This window comes from Suricata suricatta, chromosome 10 (assembly GCF_006229205.1).
Source record: "Suricata suricatta isolate VVHF042 chromosome 10, meerkat_22Aug2017_6uvM2_HiC, whole genome shotgun sequence".
NCBI classification, from domain to species: domain Eukaryota; kingdom Metazoa; phylum Chordata; class Mammalia; order Carnivora; family Herpestidae; genus Suricata; species Suricata suricatta.
The window spans coordinates 92,863,460-92,882,097 of NC_043709.1; the positions used below are offsets into that span (position 1 = coordinate 92,863,460).

The 18,638-nt window shown below is 46.9% G+C and overlaps 1 protein-coding gene across 2 annotated transcripts in view; it reads right to left on the bottom strand.

Annotated features, from left to right (window-relative positions):
- Window positions 1–3,018: 3,018 nt before the first annotated feature.
- GPRC5A (G protein-coupled receptor class C group 5 member A) overlaps window positions 3,019–18,638 on the bottom strand; it is a 20,213-nt gene continuing 4,593 nt past the window's right edge. Inside the window, exons 2-4 of one of the 2 annotated variants that reach the window (XM_029955389.1) lie at window positions 8,908–9,836; window positions 6,827–6,885; window positions 3,019–6,536 (exon numbers count right to left, since the gene is read on the bottom strand). In XM_029955389.1, coding sequence (XP_029811249.1) covers window positions 6,444–6,536; window positions 6,827–6,885; window positions 8,908–9,829 — 1,074 coding nt within the window. In that variant the 5' untranslated portion in view covers window positions 9,830–9,836 and the 3' untranslated portion in view covers window positions 3,019–6,443. Of the gene's footprint in view, window positions 6,537–6,826; window positions 6,886–8,890; window positions 9,837–18,638 lie in introns of both variants that reach the window. The other variant, XM_029955390.1, reaches the window with a different exon arrangement.

Consider the following 18,638-nt stretch of genomic DNA (forward strand, 5'->3'; position numbering starts at 1 on the left):
ACATTTGTCTTCATTATTTTGGCAGGTACCTGATTTTCTAACCCTTCCTCCTACCTAGAGGCTTTCTCTCCCCACGCCCTCCCTCACTCACACACTCTCTCCCCAATTCAGCTTTGTCTGCCTCCCTCTCTCGCACTACTTAAGTACACTCAGATGCTTCCTCTGACCCGCTCCCAGGTTCCCAAAGTGTTCACAGAGTTCATGGGCTTATGACTCAGATGACTAAGCTCAGGCTATGCAAGCACAACCCACAAACCTTTTTGATTTTCCTGAGCAATACAAACCATGAGTGTCTTTCTTATGCAATTAATCACCCTCAAAGAACAACATGGACCTGTTTTTTTTGTACTTAAAAAATGATAGCTTTTGTGTAAAGAACTCCATTGGGCTATATTTCAGGCATGGACTGCATGTTCCTGAGGCAAGGGGAACATGTTAGTTTTTACTAAGTTCAAGTATCTTTGCAAAGGAGGCCACGTGACCATCATATCGCAATACAGTGTTATCAAATACAGCATGCCAACTATTTGCATGGTAACTTCCATTACAAAGCAAGGCTGTGAGGAATTGTTCTGTAAAATAAAACTACTGGCCAGGGGATGGATTATGACAACCAAAAATAACACACTTACTAACAGGGGAGGGTGTGTCCAAACAAGGAAGAGCATTTTCCTTTTCCCTGGGGGCTAAGGGAGTGTTTGGGGTTGCAGGTGTGGGAGAAAACTGCACAGTAAAACTGACACCCCCTCCACGGTCCTTAGAATCCAATGCTAGGAACAAGAGCAGGGCAAGTAAAACTCCAAAATCCCAAGAGTTCTGAGACTCCTTGAGCCTCCTGGTGCAGCCTACTCGAAGCATGGGATGCCTCTCATCATCTTCAACAGAGCACCCTTGAGCTCGAATACATCCAGCAGGAGGTAACCCACCACTTTGCAGGAAGCTCTTCTGGGAGCTCCATCCCTGAAATTTGTAACCATTGGGCCACCTGTTATGCTGTTATTGTCAAGGGCAGCAAGGGTTTTTGCGTAAGAGATCCCGAGGCAGCCCACCGGGGGTTGACCCCCAGCCCTATCACTTGGTAGCTGTGTCACCTTAGGGCTTCCATTTCTGCAGGTACAAAGCAAAAGGGAGATAAATAATTATAACAACTCATACAGCTTTTATAAGTATTCAATATTATACAATTCAATTATACATTATTTAATATTATACAAATAAAGCCCTTAAAATGGAACCTGGCACAGAGCAAGCACCCAATAAATGTGACCTGTGTTGAAAATACTGCACCCTGCAAAAGTCTTGACCTGTCCAGGTGAAATTTCTCCATTTCCATCAACCGTGCTGTGTACCATGTAATTCTAGAAACAGCTCCCCTGTGAGAAGCTGCCCAATCACAGTGAGATGCACAGGAATGGATTTAATATTCTAAGGTGGGATAACATGCACCCACTTTACCGGGAACAGCAGCTGCCCCCACCCAGATTCACAGTTTCATCAGTACTGCCTACGATCCCATTGGCTTTCTACCTGCTGAACCGCATCACCAGTTGGCATTAGTCCAAGAGACGTCTAAACCCACCAGGTCTTCTTCCTAAAAGCTACTGTCAAAGCTAGCCTTTCCAAACAGTATTTACGTAATCTATTTGGGGGGGGGGGGTATGAATACATTTACATACATTAAACGAAATTCTTGGTTTGTAATCTTTATTCCAGTCTTTTGCACTACATTTGTACTCTCGTTTTATTATTCAGCCTTTCCTAGTGTTGTGTCATGTGCAAAATTTGATAAATCCATGCTTTGTTTTTAACCAAGTGGTTTACAATAGTGTTACCCAAACAGATGGAAAGACAGAGCCCAGGAGAAACCGCTAGAGACCTCTATCTCTAAATGATCTTTTCTTGAATGTTTGACTTATGATTGTACCTAACTCTATTACCATTATCCATCTTTTTCCATTTTGTTCATAAACATATTGTGCCAAAATCGATACATGGTTTTTCCGCTTCAATTTCTTGTGGGTAAAAAAATATAGTTGATCTGGAATTATTCCTTCTTAGAGAGAGAGAAAGCAGTTTTACCTAATCACAGGATTCCGTGCTAGCCCCTCCCACCAGGCCCCAGAGCTCAGGGGTGGAGCTACATGGCTTGTGGTGGGGAGGGGGTTCATTTTTTGTTTTTTGAGTGGATGAAAACCCCACAGGACTGATAGATGGTAATATGGAAGGGAGCCTGACCTAGAACCAGCTGGACACACGGGGTAACCAAATTCCATCAAAGTTTCACCTTCTTTTCTTTTCTAATTTTTTTTAATGTTTATATATTTTTTGAGAGACAGAGACAGAGTGAGAGCAGGGAAGGGGCAGAGAGAGAAGGAGACACAGAATCTGAAGCAGGCTCCAGGCTCTGAGCTGTCAGCACAGAGCGCGACGCGGGGCTCGAACTCACAAACCACGAGATCATGACCTGAGTCAAAATCGGATGCTTAACCAGTTGAACCACCCAGGCACCCTCACTTTCTTTTCTGTTGAAAATCATTGTGTTTGGATCTGGTGCTTGAGACATGTGAGTCAGGTCATGACTATAGAACAGTTACTTTCAAAGATTTTTCAAGGGCTGCCTCAGAAATGTGCCGTCAGGAACCACACACGGGAGTGAAAGACTCCAGAGGGCTGGGTCCCTGAGGGGACCGATAACTCTATACAATGAGGAAAATAGGAGGCCCTGGTGAAAGGTTTTGACTCAGTACGGGAGTCGGGGAAGAGGATGATCAGGCTGGCAGGGCAAATGAAGCACTCTGCCTTGTCTTACAAGTCATCCTCTGACAGTTACTTTCCCAAGAGGCAATCCTTTGACTTGGGCTTGGGGGGGAGTGACCTAGGATTAGCCACAGTTTGCCCATGTTCACCCCTCCTTCTCTCCACAGCTTGCATTAAAAAGGGAGAGAAAACACTAGAAGGAAAGTCAGGGGATGAAAAGGCAATTGGGGAGGCAAAGGAAAACGAGATGGAAGCTTAAAATAGAGAGTGACCACGGCCATTTTATTGGATTCTTTATTCAAACACCTACTTTGTGGGGGGAGGGGGTCTAAAACTGATCACACAAGTGTTGGCAGTAGACAGAACACAGAACCCAAAATCTGGCCCCGGCCATACTGACTCTATTAGGCCCAAGTTGCCTCCTCTGTAAAATGAAGGCCTTGTAGCACCCACTGAAGAAGTGCTGTGACCTCAAATGCCAACATGATAGGCACTGGAGTATTCCCTTCTGAACGGTTCAGAGAGTTCCAGCAATCTGGAGGTGGCAGAAGTGAGGGTCAGGCACTGATTCCCTGCTGCACAAACCCATCTGCATACCTGGGACATGCTGAAGCCACGGGGAGGGGGAGGGACAAAGTACTGTCTGCTCTGAGTGGAAGGGATTCCAGAAGATGGCCACAGGCTGGACCAACACATGTGCAAAGCCAACAATCCACAACCAAGCGGCCGATTTCCCAGACCCCGGGTTTCAGCAGTCCACACTTGAGAACGATGTTTCTCACTCTCCAATTCCAAAATAATTCCATGCTGGAACAGCAGCAAACCTGCAAACCCCGATAGCAACAGGAGGAAGTGGGCCAGGAAGGAAAAGATCAGCTGGGCACATTTCGGTTCTCAGCAATAACGGCAAGGCTAGAAACAAAGGAAGGAACCCCAGAATGCATGGGGGCGGGGAGGGATGTGCTTTATTGCTGCATTTCCCGGGCCAGGCTGTACTCTTTGTTTTGGCACCCGTTCCCTGACAAAAAGCCAGTGTTCTCACCACATAAATACCCCTCAACATTAATAACAACAGCATCTGAAACTGTTATCTGTAAAGATGCCAGATCGCATGCAAATGGGCTGCAAATACCTTGGAGAGTTTCACAAAAATAAGACACCGGTCAATGAACGTCTGGCAGAGGACATGGGTCCCTTAGCGATGGTGGGAGGGAAGACATCAAAGGCACATACATCCAAGCCTTTTAAAATGGGGCGTTTGCCTCAAGTCCACTGGATGCCTCTGGCTCTGCCTCAAGCCCTTCACTCCCTGATGATCCCTGAGGTTTTACCGCCATCAAGTGGAAACATGGAGTATGGCCGTGGCAGAGCAGCCTCAGCCTGAAGCCAGAGGCAGAGAGGAGACTCACTCTATTACTCATCCGACAGTGAAAGATGAGAGGAAGGTGGTTGAGCTTCATTTCATTATCACCCATTTAGTTCAAAGGAGATGCCATTTTGGTTCCCAGCCATCAATCAACTGGAGTCATGGGAGGACCAGGCTGCGCTAAATTTGCACACGTTCTATTTCAGCCCAGTGAAGATGGAGACCTACAGGAAGTCTTTGAAACCCTCTTGTCCAGTATTGTAGTAGTTGTCAGGTACCCAAACCTCCAGTTCCTGTGATGTCCCTATTCTAACAGAGGAGTTTAATTATGTCCAGAACACATAAGACCTGAGAACAGGGTAGCAGCCACAGACCAGGGTTGACAAAGGCTGTTCAAATGGAGAACATTTATCTACCTCTGGGCAAGAAACAAGAATTCAGTGAGGTAATGCTCTACGTGTCCAAACTGGAGAGAAACCAGCAATGGGCACCATTTCCCTGTTTTCTCCTGATTTTGAAGAGGTTGACTTGAGGACTGTGGTCGTGGGGATACAAAAGCCTGGCAGATCCTTGTCCCTAACAAAAAAAAGCAGATTCTCTGGCTTTGCCTTTCACTCAGCTCCCTTTGCTTGGTTGATGGGCTAACAACCAGATGAGGAAAGAAAAGAGGGAAGAGAATATGTATTTCTTGAATACCTACACCATGGCAGATAATACACGTTAAATTATATTGTCTTGGCCTGAAAACAGTCTCACTGAGTCAGGGCCTCTTACGAACGATTAGAATAGTCTAGAAGGATCCACCTCATTATTTGTAATTCCCCCTTTTCAATATAAAACTAGGCTAATTTGAGTACAGAGCCAAGTGGGAAACAATCAACCAAATCTTTGTGGAATGTAACCACCCTTAATTCAGACAGTCGTTAATTCTCCAACTTCACCTTACCTCTTCCCACACGGGGTTTTTCCTTTTGATGAAAAACAGTATCAGGCTCTCAGGAGGTAATTCCCAAACTCAGCTATGAATTTCTAAGTGTCAGTTTCTGTATATAGGGATTTATTTTTTCCTCCACCAAAGCGTGTTTCCTATTACCCTGTCCCACAGAGTTGCTTCTAGGATTAACTCAATAATAATTGCTAGTCACTATGCCTTTTCCAAGGGCTATTATGAACCAGTTGTGTCAAACAGGGATCTGAATTTATCCCCTACTACAATTGAACTTCCTGTGAATCGTGAAGCTGGCCTTGAGGTCTCCTCCCTGTCCTACTGGGGCCACCAAAGCCCATCCCAAGGTTGCCACTCCTCTGCCCTCCGGGAGCAAAACCTCAGGGTCTGTGACCCTTCTTGTCTCCCCCTCTCACCCTTGCCTCTCACCCAATGGAACTCAACCTTGAACTTTGGCTCCGCGTCTTCAGCTCCATGTGAAGAAGACAAGAGCCTGCCATTATCTCCTTCAGGTCCAAGCACCATGAAAGAGTTGCCACCATAGCTTTATTGCATCTCCAAGTGAGGAACTTATTATACGAGGAGCACCCTCCTTTTGAGGACAATGCCCACTTACAGAACACAGGTGGTGACCACAGTGCAAAGCTATTTATAGAAGCCTAGGAGCAAGGGGCTGAGAGAAGGATCAGTGCCAGGAGTTTTAGCAAGAACAGGGCACAGATTCTCCCAGCAAAGGGAAATCAGGCTCCTTCCTGCTGTGAGATACAGAAGAGGGACCTCTGGTAAAGGGGAGCCTCAGTCTGGGGGTGGACAGCAAGCTTGGGAGTGGTGACCTAGGAGCTGGTGCTGGGGACCCACAGGGCCCCTGTGGTAGCACCACACAGACAAGAACGTTTAGCGTGACCTTCAGCCTCTCCCACCCAGGCGAGGTGGGAAGGTGTCAGTAAGTTGGCGTCCAGTGTAGATTCCGGCAGGGACAGGCCTTGGCTGTGTTTGCTCAGATTTGCCGTTCTGCTCTGGGCCAAGCGGTCCTCGCAAAACCAGTCTTGAGTTAGAAGAGCCGGCCTCCTACAGCCAGTAAGTGGTCAGATGGCCAGAGCTCTTGTCACTTGTGAAGTGACTGGGCACAGCGAGGCGCACACCCTGAGTTTGCCTGAGACTCCCTCCCACTTAAAAGACGGATCCTCAGTTGTGACAAATGAAAAACCCTCGAGTGCTGTGACCTGCTGTGCCCCCAGCAACTCCAGAAAGGAAGGGAAGCTCTTCCCAACAGGTTCTGTACAGTTTCCTTAGGCAACTCCAGGTGTGGCCCACGACCCTTTGAACTTCCCCCGGCTGGCTGACTTGCTGTGTTTGCCCCACTCTTCAGAACAGCTAACTGCCGCCTTTCCTTCCTTCATAGTCATTGTAAGGGCTAGTCCGAGCCTGGGCCCGTGGAATGGAGAAGTCCTTTGGAGAGGTCCGATTCTGAAAAGGAAGGAACCAGATGGTTAAACCCACTCCAATTCCAGGATATTTCCACAGAGCTCCAATCTGGGCAGGAATCGAACTCTCCCCTTCTCCCAACCCTTGCCCTGCAGCCCTGCATTCCAGGGTCCTGTGCTAACCTGTGAGGCAGATCACAGGGAGAGGAGACACGTCACCCTTCCAATGTGGCCTTCTAGGGGTCACAAGATGGCTACAGCCTGTGTTCCCAAAGGACAGACATTCCAGGGAGGCTAACGCTGCTGATGTAAAAGGAGAGAAAAACCATTTACCTGCAGCTGAAAATGGGTGGTGTAAGGCGCATAGAGCGTATCTCCTAGCTCTTCAAGGCCTGAAAGAGAGGGAGAGCAGGGATTACAGCGTTAGCCTCTCCCACCTGCATCGTGCTCCTGCCTGTGCTCACCCCAGTTCAGTCATTTATCCAAGCGTCTATCTCCCCAGGGCTGTCCCAAGCCCAGGGCCAGACACAAAGTAAGCACAATATTGGTTGAATAAATGAATAACCACCAACACGGGGTCACTAAAGAAGCACCTTTCCAAAAACCTTCGCTGGTGGCGCACCTCGATCCAGGACTTCTTCAAAAGGACACTTGAAACCAGACTTTTCAGATAGAGAGCTGTCCAGGGGGTGCTCGTTACCTAGAGTGAAGCTCGCTATGGATTTACCCACTCCCTTAACCACCAGCAAGGCAAGAAAAAACATTTTTATTACTTTTTTTTTTGAGAACTTATGAGCAATTGTTTTCTAGGTACTTGGGGAACATGAGAGGGATTTAAACTCTGAAACAAAAGGGTAAACACAATACACTTGCCATGAATACAATTTAAAACAATCCATTCACCTGTTTCAGTTTACTGAAATTTCCCACCAAATTTACCCACTCGGTTTACTCCATGAACACCTCAGATACATTCTCTGTGTTACTGTAGAAAATATAAGGATTAACCAGACGGATTCCTGGCCTGAGGCTGACACTGGAGAGCAAGGGATAGATGACAGCTACACAAATAGCTATGAAATGAGACAGACTCTGATAAGAACATTTCAAAGTTCTACAGCATGTGGGAGGAGTGGATAACTGCCCAGGAGACTGACTGGGCGATGTGTGCCCTGGAAAAAGTGAAGAGCAGGGCGGAAGGGCATGCCTGGAGCCTGGACACACTGGCACGGAAAGGCACGGAGCGACTCGGCTTGTTTGGACTGAGAGCATAGCTTCCATGGTTGCTGGGTTCTCGCTGGGAAAAGCCTCCCCGAGTAAATGCAGTGGACCCTAGAAAGCCAGCAACGAATGTGAGCAGGAAAATGTGGTAGCCAGGAAAGTATTTTAGGGGAGAGGAAGCAGACAGTGGCCTATAAAATGAATGGAAAGAAGGATGAAAGGGAGGAATCACAGGGAATGATAACCAGGAGTCTAGGTGCGTGGTGACAGAGTGACGCCATAAGAATGGAAAGGAGGGGTTGGGTGCTAAAATGTCCCTTCCAGCCATCCCTGTTTCCCTTTGGTCTTCCAAGTGCCCAGGAGAGAAATCACAGCTACTGTGAGGAGCACCTGGAAGCTTTGCACCTTGGGCTTTGAAAGCAGAGACAATTGTTCGCTGAACCTAAGAACCAAGCCTTGGAGGTCCCTTATTCCTGTCCCAAACCGATCCCCAGCAGAGATCAGTGTAAAACTCAGAGACCAGTGAATCCATCCCTAAGGGCAGGGGCGGTCTCTAGCTATCCTTGTAGCCTCTTTTTGTTGAGGGAACAACAGAACACCTGGTTACTCATGACTTAAGGCAAGAGCAAAACCATTTGATTCTATTAAGTCAGATACAATCTCTTCCCTCCCAAGGGCCCAGAGACATGCAGTAAGATGTGCCTGTGCAGGATAAAGCAGAATCGTCAGTAACTTTATGGAGATTCCTGCTGGTTTGTGGTTAAAGGGCTTTCTTGCTCCTCTGTGTTTTGTGCCTACGCAAAGGAATCATGGCTTGGCTTTCTGCATTCAAATCTATAAAAAGCTTCATGTTTCCAGAAGGAACACCTAGCTATCTTTCATAAAGAACACAATCTCACCTGCTAGTCTCTAGGGATTTTTCTAGTCATTCCTTTGCTCCATCTTATTTTGACTCAGAGAAACCTACAGAGTATTTGTGTAGAAAGTACTAGATTAAGACTCCAGAGGCCAGCTTCTAGTTCTACTAGAACTCTAACCAGCTGGATGATCTTAAGCAAGATCTGAGCCTTGGGGACCCAGTCTATTCTGTCAGGGATATGACCTGGATAATCTTGACTATTCCTTTCAGTTACAATATCCTAGGATTTCCCCCAAGCTTTCTGCAAGGATTCTCACCCAGTCAGGCTCTGTACCTTGAGTGATTTCTTCTTGAGAGTAGGCTCTGTTCTCCACACCATAGCTCTGCTTCATGAGCTGAGGTTTACAGAATGCATCTTCAACAGGGTAATCCATGGGGTTCCGTTGCTTCGTAAGCAGCTGAAACTCAGGTGCAACGTAAGCCAATAGGAAGACCCAGCCATTGGCAACCAAGGCTGAGCTGAGGATGGTATCATCCCACTCGGGGCCAATGGTAGAAATCAATAGCAAAGTGATCCATGCCACCCAGATGGCAATGGAGAGAACCATGGTGAGGAAGATGTGGACCCCGTGTCTCTTCCAGCCAGCGAAGGATCCACAGAAGATGAAGCAGGATGTGAGGAAGGTCAACGCCATCAAGAAGAGGACATAGATGAGCAACAGGACAAAGTCTTCATTGCGCCGAGAGGCAGAAAGCTCAGAGAAGATGGCGACATTGGTCCTGTTCATGGTGAGGACGATGTACTCAATAGCAATAACGTCCTGCACCAGGCTGAAGCCCACGGCCAGGCCCAGCATCACCAGCAAGGACAGGGGCTTCCACCCACGCACCAGCTTCATCAGGTTCAAAGCATGAGCCAGGAGGCAGGAGAAGCAGAGAGAGAAGAGGACGCCGAAGAGGAAGAAGCGGGTGGGCCCCGTGCTGCCATCAAGCTGGATGATGAAAGCGAAGGTGAGGCCGAAGATGCCCAGCACACCCAGCAGGAAGAGAAACTGGGTTGGGAGCACTTTTCGCCTGTTGGAGTCCTGCACCTTGCAGATGAGGATCAGGAGACCGAGCATGAAGGCCACTGAGGTCACAGCCCCCACTGCGGCCACCGCTTCTAGGACAATGCCCCAGACTTCAGAGATATCACAAAGTCTGTGGTACTTGGCACCCAGGCTTGAGCGGCAACCTCTAGGGGATGCTGTGGTCATTCTGGTCCTGCATAAAAGCAAAATTGGGGGGGAGGAGAGGTGAGTCTCTTAAACTTGCTACATTAGATGAAGCTACTAACTCTTCTCCACCTCTCATGGCAAATTCTAAAAACTGATGGAGGAAACAAACAAATCTCCCCACAATTAAACTATATTAATATGTACCCTGATGGCAGGGGACCCAGTGCCCTGCTGAGGAATTTCAGGCTCTCATTTCAAAAAAATCTGTCGCAAATACCTTCCCAGGGTTCCTGATACTTGTGGCTAGTATTTTCTCAGGAGTTACTGAACATGGAAATCTCTGAGCTTAAAGCTTTAATTGTAATTTATCAGTCTCAAGGTTTTCTCCACCTTTGCCTCTGTTCCAGACATTTATAAGCATCCCATCCTTTCATGGTGAAGAGGCATGATCTGAGCTGCAGATTTCTCTACAGAAAGAGAAGATGCACTTCGCCACAACCAGATCCTCGACTTCAGCTCTGCTGTCACATATTAGAAGGGCTTTCCCCTCCTCAAGGTTTGTAAGGATGGCTCTACTCATTCCAAAAAGTGATGGAAAGAGTCTTCTCTGTCAGAAAGAGTTCTTTAAGTTCCCTCTGTAAGGAGGGAAGTCCTGGAGGACACAAAGAAACAGTGGATAATCCAATGAAAAATATTACGAATGCTCATTTTTACTGCAGATCAGAAACTGTTCTAATCACCTTTCATATATACTAGTTTGATTTCGAAGTAGTTCTATGAGGTAAAAACAAAAATAAGAAAAAAAAACACATTAGCTCTATGTCACAGATGAGAAAACTGAGGCAGAGACAGGTCAAGTTACATGCCCAACATTATGTAACTTGGCAGAAGCAGAATTTGAATATAGGTCAAATTCTAGAATCCATGCTGTAACCACTGCAGGTACCACCTCTCAAGTGAGTTATAGTTGACCTTGAAAGCAATCTGAGATATTCTCATTCTCTCTGTCTCTCTCTCTTACATCCTCCTCTTTTTCTCCCTCATCAGATGTCCCATTAACCAGCTCTGTTTATGGTCTGGATCCCACTTAGTTCAGCCCCACACAGGCTAGGAGCTCCCGGGGGATAGATGATCCACAAAGCAGGTAATCAGCTTTGGACTCAAGGACAATCAGAGTTGACTGGCTATATAGCAGATGACTTCCTATATCTCTCCTTGATCTGACGGGTCTGCTTCCTTCTCTGTTCCCACAACCTTTGTGTCAATTTCAGACCCAGCTGATCCCCCAAACCCTGTGAAATATAATTCTTAAGAATTCAGGCCATGGTGGGAAGATAAATTGGGAAATCGTAAGAGGGAAGGAGTTTGGACATTTCCCAAAAATGTATGGTTCTCAAACTCCAAAGTCAATGTCAGGTAAGATGTTGAAATTCAAAAGCACTAAGGCTTTAAAATTTGTCAACAAATTTTTTTATGAATTATCTGTCTGTTTATTAGCTTCTAAGACACCATTACTTTTGTTTTGTTGTATACTATTTGTGCATGATTTTTTTTTTTTTTTGGCTTTAGTTTTTCTTTTCCTGATAGGATTGCTCACTCAGTGAAGTGTTCTGAACTGACTAGAAGAGACAGACAGTTGGGGCAGCGGCCAGGGAGCAGGGGACAGAGGTAGGGGAAGGGAAGACTCACGGAGAACCCCCCCACAGAAAATCACCAGTGAAAGATCTTAGCTTTTTCTAATGCCAAATAGGGAGAGACTGTGAAGAAAGGAATTGACAGAAGGGAAACCACTGGGATCGGGAAGCAGGAAAAGGTATAAAGCATCTGCCAGATCCTGCTTCTTTCCTTGTAGCAGAAAAAGCAGCTCAGAATGTCTTCACCACATGCCCAGACACGCTTATAGACACGGCTTTTCTGGCCCTTCATGGCTCTATGGGATGCTGTGATCCACCCAACAGAAAAACAACACCCTTCCTTCTCCTTCCATCATGTCTTTATGATCAAAACACAAGTCAGAAAACAGCACAACGGACACAGAACAGTCCACTGTCCACTGACTGTCCAGGGCAAATGCGCGTCTCCCTCAGTGTAGACAGAATTCAAACATCTGCTTCCCTTAAAGATACAAAATCCGGGGGCACCTGGGTGGCTCAGCCGGTTAAGCATCTGACCCTTGATTTCAGCTCAGGTCATGATCCCAGGGTCATAGGATCAAGCCCCAAGCCCAGGCTCCAGGCTCATCATGGAGTCTGCTTGAGATTCTCTCTCTCTCTGCCCCTCTCCCCCACTTGCACTCTTTCTCTCTCTAAAAATAAATAAAAATGAAGAAATAAAATTTTAAAAAGATACAAAATCTGCATTTCAGCTAGGTGAGACAGTCATCGTCCTAGCATTGTTTTATTCACGTAGCAGTTGGGGGAAAATTATATATATATAATACATATAATAATGTATATTTAATTAACATAATATTCACATATATAAATACAACATATTTACATATGTGGATATTATGTATGTGTTAGGATAGTATAGGTGTGGTATGTTAAAATAAAATAAGTAATGGGACACCCAGGTGGCTCAGTTGGTGAAGCATCTGATTTCGGTTCAGGTCATGATCTCACGGTTCGTGGGTTCAAGTCCTGCATCAGGCTCTGTGCTGACAGCTCAGAGCCTGGAGCCTGCTTCAGATTCTGTGTCTCCCTCTCTCTCTGCCCTTCCCCCACTCATGATCTGTTTCTGTCTCAATAATAAATAAAAAAACATAAAAATTTTTTTAAAAATAACATAAGTGATATAAATCACTTAAGTTACAGCTTAAATCTATCTTCCTAACTTTTTAATGAAATTTGGTTCACCAAGCCTAACTTTGTACTGTACACTCAACCAGTATTTCCTGAACACCACCATGCACCAATTGCTATTCCAGGCAGTCAGTGGTAAAGGGGAAAGCAGACAAATTCCCTAAGTAGCATAAGAGACAGACAGACGTAATCTGTCACTACTGCCACAGGCTCCCCATGGCCTTTCCTCACCAAGGGTCCATCACTACACTCTATCCCAGAGAAATTACACCACAGTTACCCCTATTGTGCAGAGCACAGAGCAAAGGATGAGCCACGTTCTACCACTTCAGGGCAGTGTAGAATGAGAAACAGGAGGAAGAAGGAAGGTGACTGAGCTTAGATATAGGAAACTCCAGAAATACAAGGACCCGAGGTCTGATCTGCCTTGTGCATGAACTCCCACACCATGGGGGGGGGGGGGGGGGGGGGGGGGGGGGGGGGGAAGGATGCAGACAGTGATTGCTGGTCCGCACCATAAATATGGAAGAGGAAGTACCCCGCTGAGTTCAAACACGGTGCACACAAGGGAAGGGACCCAGGCCATGTGCATCTCATCCTTGCTCACCTTCTCCCCTCCTCTCAGATCAGTCAGAAGGGTGGTGTCCAGCAGGAAAGGTACCTCACCCTCCCAGCCCCACCCTGCAACTGTCCCTTCCCCACCCTTCAGGGTAGTGCAGTCCCTGGACAGGAGTCATCATAATCATGGAAAAACTATGAAGGACTTTGGGCCTGATGACTCTGCGTCTCGTCAGAGACTGATGAGGCATTTGCCTGAAGGGCACCTGTGGTGCTGAACAGAGGAGCCGTGAGGCAGAAATCTGCCACCAGCTTGGCTCTAGGCCCTTCCCTTCTGGCATCAGCTGGGGAGGTAGGGGGGTGTTGTATGGGGGTCTCCAGGCACCTACAGACCAGGGTCCTACAAGAGCAATGGCCATGGGTGTGGGGAGGGGAGGAAACCCAATGTCACTCAACTTCACCTCCACCTCCCACCCCCAATCATGCATGAGAGATGGAGAAACAGTCCTTGAAGTGCCTTTAAACCACTGTTTTTAAAGAAATGTTGAAATTTTCAAGCATACTCACAAATAAAGAATAATATGGTGGAAGCCCCTTGGACTCATCACTTGGTTTCACAAATTACCAACATATGGCCAGATTTGTTTCACCTACATCCCCATCCCACACATTAGGGGTTTTTTTTTAAGTTTAATTATTTATTTTAAGAGGAGTGGGGAGGGTAGGGGCAGAGAGTGAGGGAGATGCTGAACCCAGGCAGGCTCTTTGCTGTGAGTTCAGAGTCCCAGGCGGGACTCAAACACACAAACCATGAGATCATGACCCGAGCTGAAAACAAGAGTTGGAAATTTAACCAACTGAACCACCCAGGTGCCCCTCACTAGATTTTTAAAAAATTTATTTATCCATTTATTTTAAGGGAGGCTCTACACCCAACATGGGTCTTGAACCCCCAACCTTGAAAACAAGAGTCCCATACTCTACTGACTGGAGCCAGTCAGGCACCCCTCACTAGATTATTTTTAAGCAAACTGCAGACATCATATCCTTTTATACTTAAACACTTCACATATCTCTAAAAGATGAAACTCCTTTTTAACTTAGCCACACTTTAAAAATTAACAATAGCGCTTTGATATCAAATATGCAATTAGGGTTCATATTTCCCAATTCTCTCATAACTGTCTTTTAAATTTTTTTCTTAATAAATACATGTTTATCTTAGTGACTAATTTTTTTGGAATTATCCTCATTTCACCTCTTTTAGCCCTCCTCCACCTCTTCCCCTGCACAACAGGCATTGATTGCACAATGGGTCTAAAGTGTCCTAAGTACTTTGAGTTTTGGTGAGAGGAAAATAAAACTCACTGGACTCATTAACAAGCAGCTCTGTATGGAGAAGGCGCTGTGTCACCCAGGGAGTGGCCCAGATGAGGAAAAGACACCAGGAAGGTGGCTGGGGAAAAGCACAGGGTTCTGAGAAGCTGTAAACGGCTTCTAGAAAGCAAGGTTTGAGGGGTAAAGGGAAGCAATTAGCATTTGGGAATATAGACTGCCAAGAGCCAGAGAAATAAGCCTTGGAGAGGAACCTCAGGGCTGGAGCAAGAAAAGAGAAAATGGAATGAGACCAGGGGTTATTTGGCCATCATTTGTAAACAAAGTCAAGGGCAGAGAGATTTAGGGTCCTGTCAAGAAAAGACGACCACCTACAAGACCGAATGGGGGCTGCAAGAAGCCATTTACTCTTGGACAGCTCTGAACGGGGAGTGAAAGTCTCACCACTCACTCATTCTTGGCATGGGTAAGGCATGCTCTTATGCCTCTACCAATTTACCCCTCACAACCACCTTCTGCTATAGCTCAACCCTCATTATATCCCTGTTTCCAACAGCAACCACTGAGACACAAGTCAGCTGACTCCCCAAAGTCACATAGCTAGGACATGGCAGGGCCAACCGAATCCAATTCTGAATTCAAACCAGAACTCTAACTCTGACATTACACCCATAGCACCCTATGTCTTATAAGAGCTTTAAAGTCAGGGGGAGAGGGGACCTACCATTGGAAAGAGGGGGTGACTCCATCAGCACTTGGGCAGTGAATTAGGCTTTGAGCACAGGTGAAACCCACTGCAGCAGGCAGGGCAGGAGAGAAGGCCGTGGGAGAGAAGAGAAAGGGGGCAGGAGGCAGTGCAGGGGCCCCCCTGTTGGTGAACCCAAGGCAGAGGCACCAAAAAGCCAACTTAAGGTCCACCTCAGAGCTGGGAAATGGCCTGAGAAATCCCTATTCCACATTAGCAAACCCAGCATTGGTGTCCTGTGGATTACAGCTCTTCAGTATCTCTTGAATATGCCACTCCTCTGAGCCCTAAGGCAGTCCCCTTCACCTGGATCACTTCAGAAGAACCGCCCCCACCTTGCTCCCCAGGTCTGCCCTATCTGAGCCACCTAACTGGCGGGGGTAGCAGGGGGTGCAGCTGGGGTAGCCATCATCCTGCACAAAAGTGTAATGCTCTGCCTCCTCAGCCCCTGCCAGCCTCTTGCACTTCCTACCATAGCCCTTTTCAGGCAGCCCTGCAGTATCTGTTGGTAAGTCTGTGTCTTCTTCTAGATTGAAGGGCTCTTTGATGGCAGGGACTATGTTGTAAATGTTTCTCCCCAGTCTCTAACCTGATACATGGTAACTGCCTAACTAGGTTGGATGAGTGTGCGCAGGGATAGAAGTGGAGTCTGGTGGGAAAGGAGGGGCTGCTCGGGGATGGGGTGGGTAGGGTGGGTCTTACCTCGCTTCCTTGCTAACTCCCTGTTGACCGTCCTGAGTCCCAACCTCCCTTTCTCCCACCTTCCTCCTCATGTGGGCTGTCTAAAACACACTTTGGGTCCCAGGCTAGGGGCTCTGGGCCATGTCTGGAATCATGCTCCTATCTAAATGACTCCAGGTGTCTCTTAGGAGAGCATGAATCCTGAGATTCCCCAGGAAACAGAGAGATTTACTAGAATCCAGTCCTACGTTCCCACCCAACTCCCTGATGGCTAAACCCTGTACTTTGCAGGCACGTGGTCTGTGTAGCCTCTGACACACACAGTTTTGGTGTGTGTAGCCTCTGGCCTGGGACACAGGAAAGGGCTTTGAGTCATAAGGGTGAGACCCCCTTCATTTATTACAGCTGCTAACTAAGCCTGCCACTCACGGTCCAATAAGCCAACAACACCTACAATGCAGACCTTGGAGTCACCTGGCACTGTCCTAAATGCTTCTGGAATGAGTCAAGGCATGAAAGAAAAAAAAAAGTTAAAAAGAAAAAAGAGAGGGGAAAGGGAGAAAGGAAAGAAGAACAAGAGGAAGAGGTGATAGGAAAGAAAGGCAAGGAGGGAGGGAGAAAAGGGAGGAAGGGGGAGGCCAAGAGTCACTTTCTGGGCTCATGTCCAACCCTGTCTTCACCCTGCCCCTTTAGAGAGGAGTTTTGGCGGCTTCCTGTGTGGATACTCTCTCCAGGAACCTCCCTCCCGTCCTCTGTAAAATGAGGGTGGGGTGCCGAAGTCGATGGGGTAAGCCCCCCTCCAGCTTCACTGTTCATCCCTCTAGAAAGCTCCTTTTAGACAATTGTCAAATCTTTCTCCCTCCCCCTCATTCTTCTCCTTGCCCCATTCCTGTCATTAAAAGAACATGCCCTGCCAACTCCTAACTGAACCCCAAACCAGGGCTGGAGGTGACTAAGGGTCTGAACACAGGCCAAGCAAGAAGAGGGCCACCAGACAAAGGCTTGCCAGTAGGACAAAAGCCACCAGGTAGTGGAGCAATACTGACCTTAGACCTGCACCTGCTCTTGACAGACCAAAAGCCCTAACCGGTAAGCAAGGACAAATACCAGCATGCGTGAGTCCCCCAGCTTCCCTGAGACTCCTCTCCTCTTTTCCCAGGGGGGCGGGAAAGGTGTCTAGAGCTCTTGATGCCCAGACCTGGAAGGCTGCCCAAGCTGGTGACTGGCGCCACGCCCCCCTCCACCCGGCCCCACAGTATCTGAGCATGAATAACCTGGGGCCCAGAGCGTTACCAAAGGCAATCTTACCTTCTCCTTATGAGGCATATCTCATTCTGTCATCTGAAAATGAAGAGGACAATACCTACCTCTTAGCACTGCCTGGGGAGTGATACCAAATAACTTAAGTGTTTATTGAAGCTGAGTTTCCACATACCAGAGCCAGGGAAATGTGTAATTTTCTAGAATTTTAATTTTCTCTCTTTTTCTTGAATAGCCTCATTCAATATATTGTAACTCACAATATAATTATGAATGAAAATAATGAGGACTACTGTTGCATCCTGAGTTCCCTGGGGAGCCTGCTGGGGAGCCATGCTGAATGTTTATGTTTTTTATGTATTCTGTCCTTTGTAGGTTTTTACATCTATTGCTTCATTCACTATTCCTACAACCCATTTTATAGGTGACAAGATGGACTCTTAGAAGTTACATGTCCAGTTTCACACAGCTGCACAGACTATCCCTTTATGACCGGTCTTAATCATAATGTAATTTTTCATTTCATCTCGAAATCAGTTAGGAACTCTGAAACTATGCTCCCCAACTCCTGCCTCTTTCCACTTAAAATGGCTCTGAGAAGCCTCCACACACAGTGAGCAACACTAACACTTGATCAACACACATTTAAATGCCTGCTTTGTGGGGCTCCTGGGTGGCTCAGTTAGGTGTTCCACTTTTGCTCAGATCATAATCTTACAGTTCATGAGTTTGACCCTTGCATTGGGCTCTGTGCTGACAGCTCAGAACCTTGAGCCTGCTTCAGATTCTGTGTCTCCCTCTCTCTCTCTCACACTCAAAGATAAACATTAAAAAAAAATTTTAATGCCTGAAGTAAATGTATTAGGTACTGTGCTAAGTGTCTGAGTCACACAGACCAAAAGTATGTCTACTGCTCCTGGGAGGACCAACAGAGTCACGCTGACATACAAGAAAGGAGTTACGGGATACACAGAGAATCCAACATGCACACAGAAAACAGTGATCCATTCTACCTCGTGGTTTTTCATTTTTTCTCTTTTTTTAATGCTACAGAGACCAGGGAGGTGAGGCATGAAAGAGGAACAGTGGATAGTGGGAGACTTTTAGGAAGGTAGAAGAGAGAGGACTTGGGGAATGAAAGAGTCCAGGTTAAACCCCAGATTTCTGGCTTAGGCAACTGAATGGAGCCTAGAAAAGCAGGCGGGTGAGGACTGATGCCAAGCGTGGCCATGGGGAATCTAAGATACTATGGGACATGCAACTGGAGGCATCCAGAAAAGACAACACATATTCCTCCTAAGGGTTTACTCTGGGCCACACACTGCTTCATTCCCACAACAACCCTATTATTATGTCCCCTTTCTGCAGTCGAGGCACAGAGAAATTAAAATAACTTGCCCAAGATCTCATGATGCTTAGGAGCCAGGCTCCAGGACACCAGGTTGTGCTGACTCCCTCTGCACTT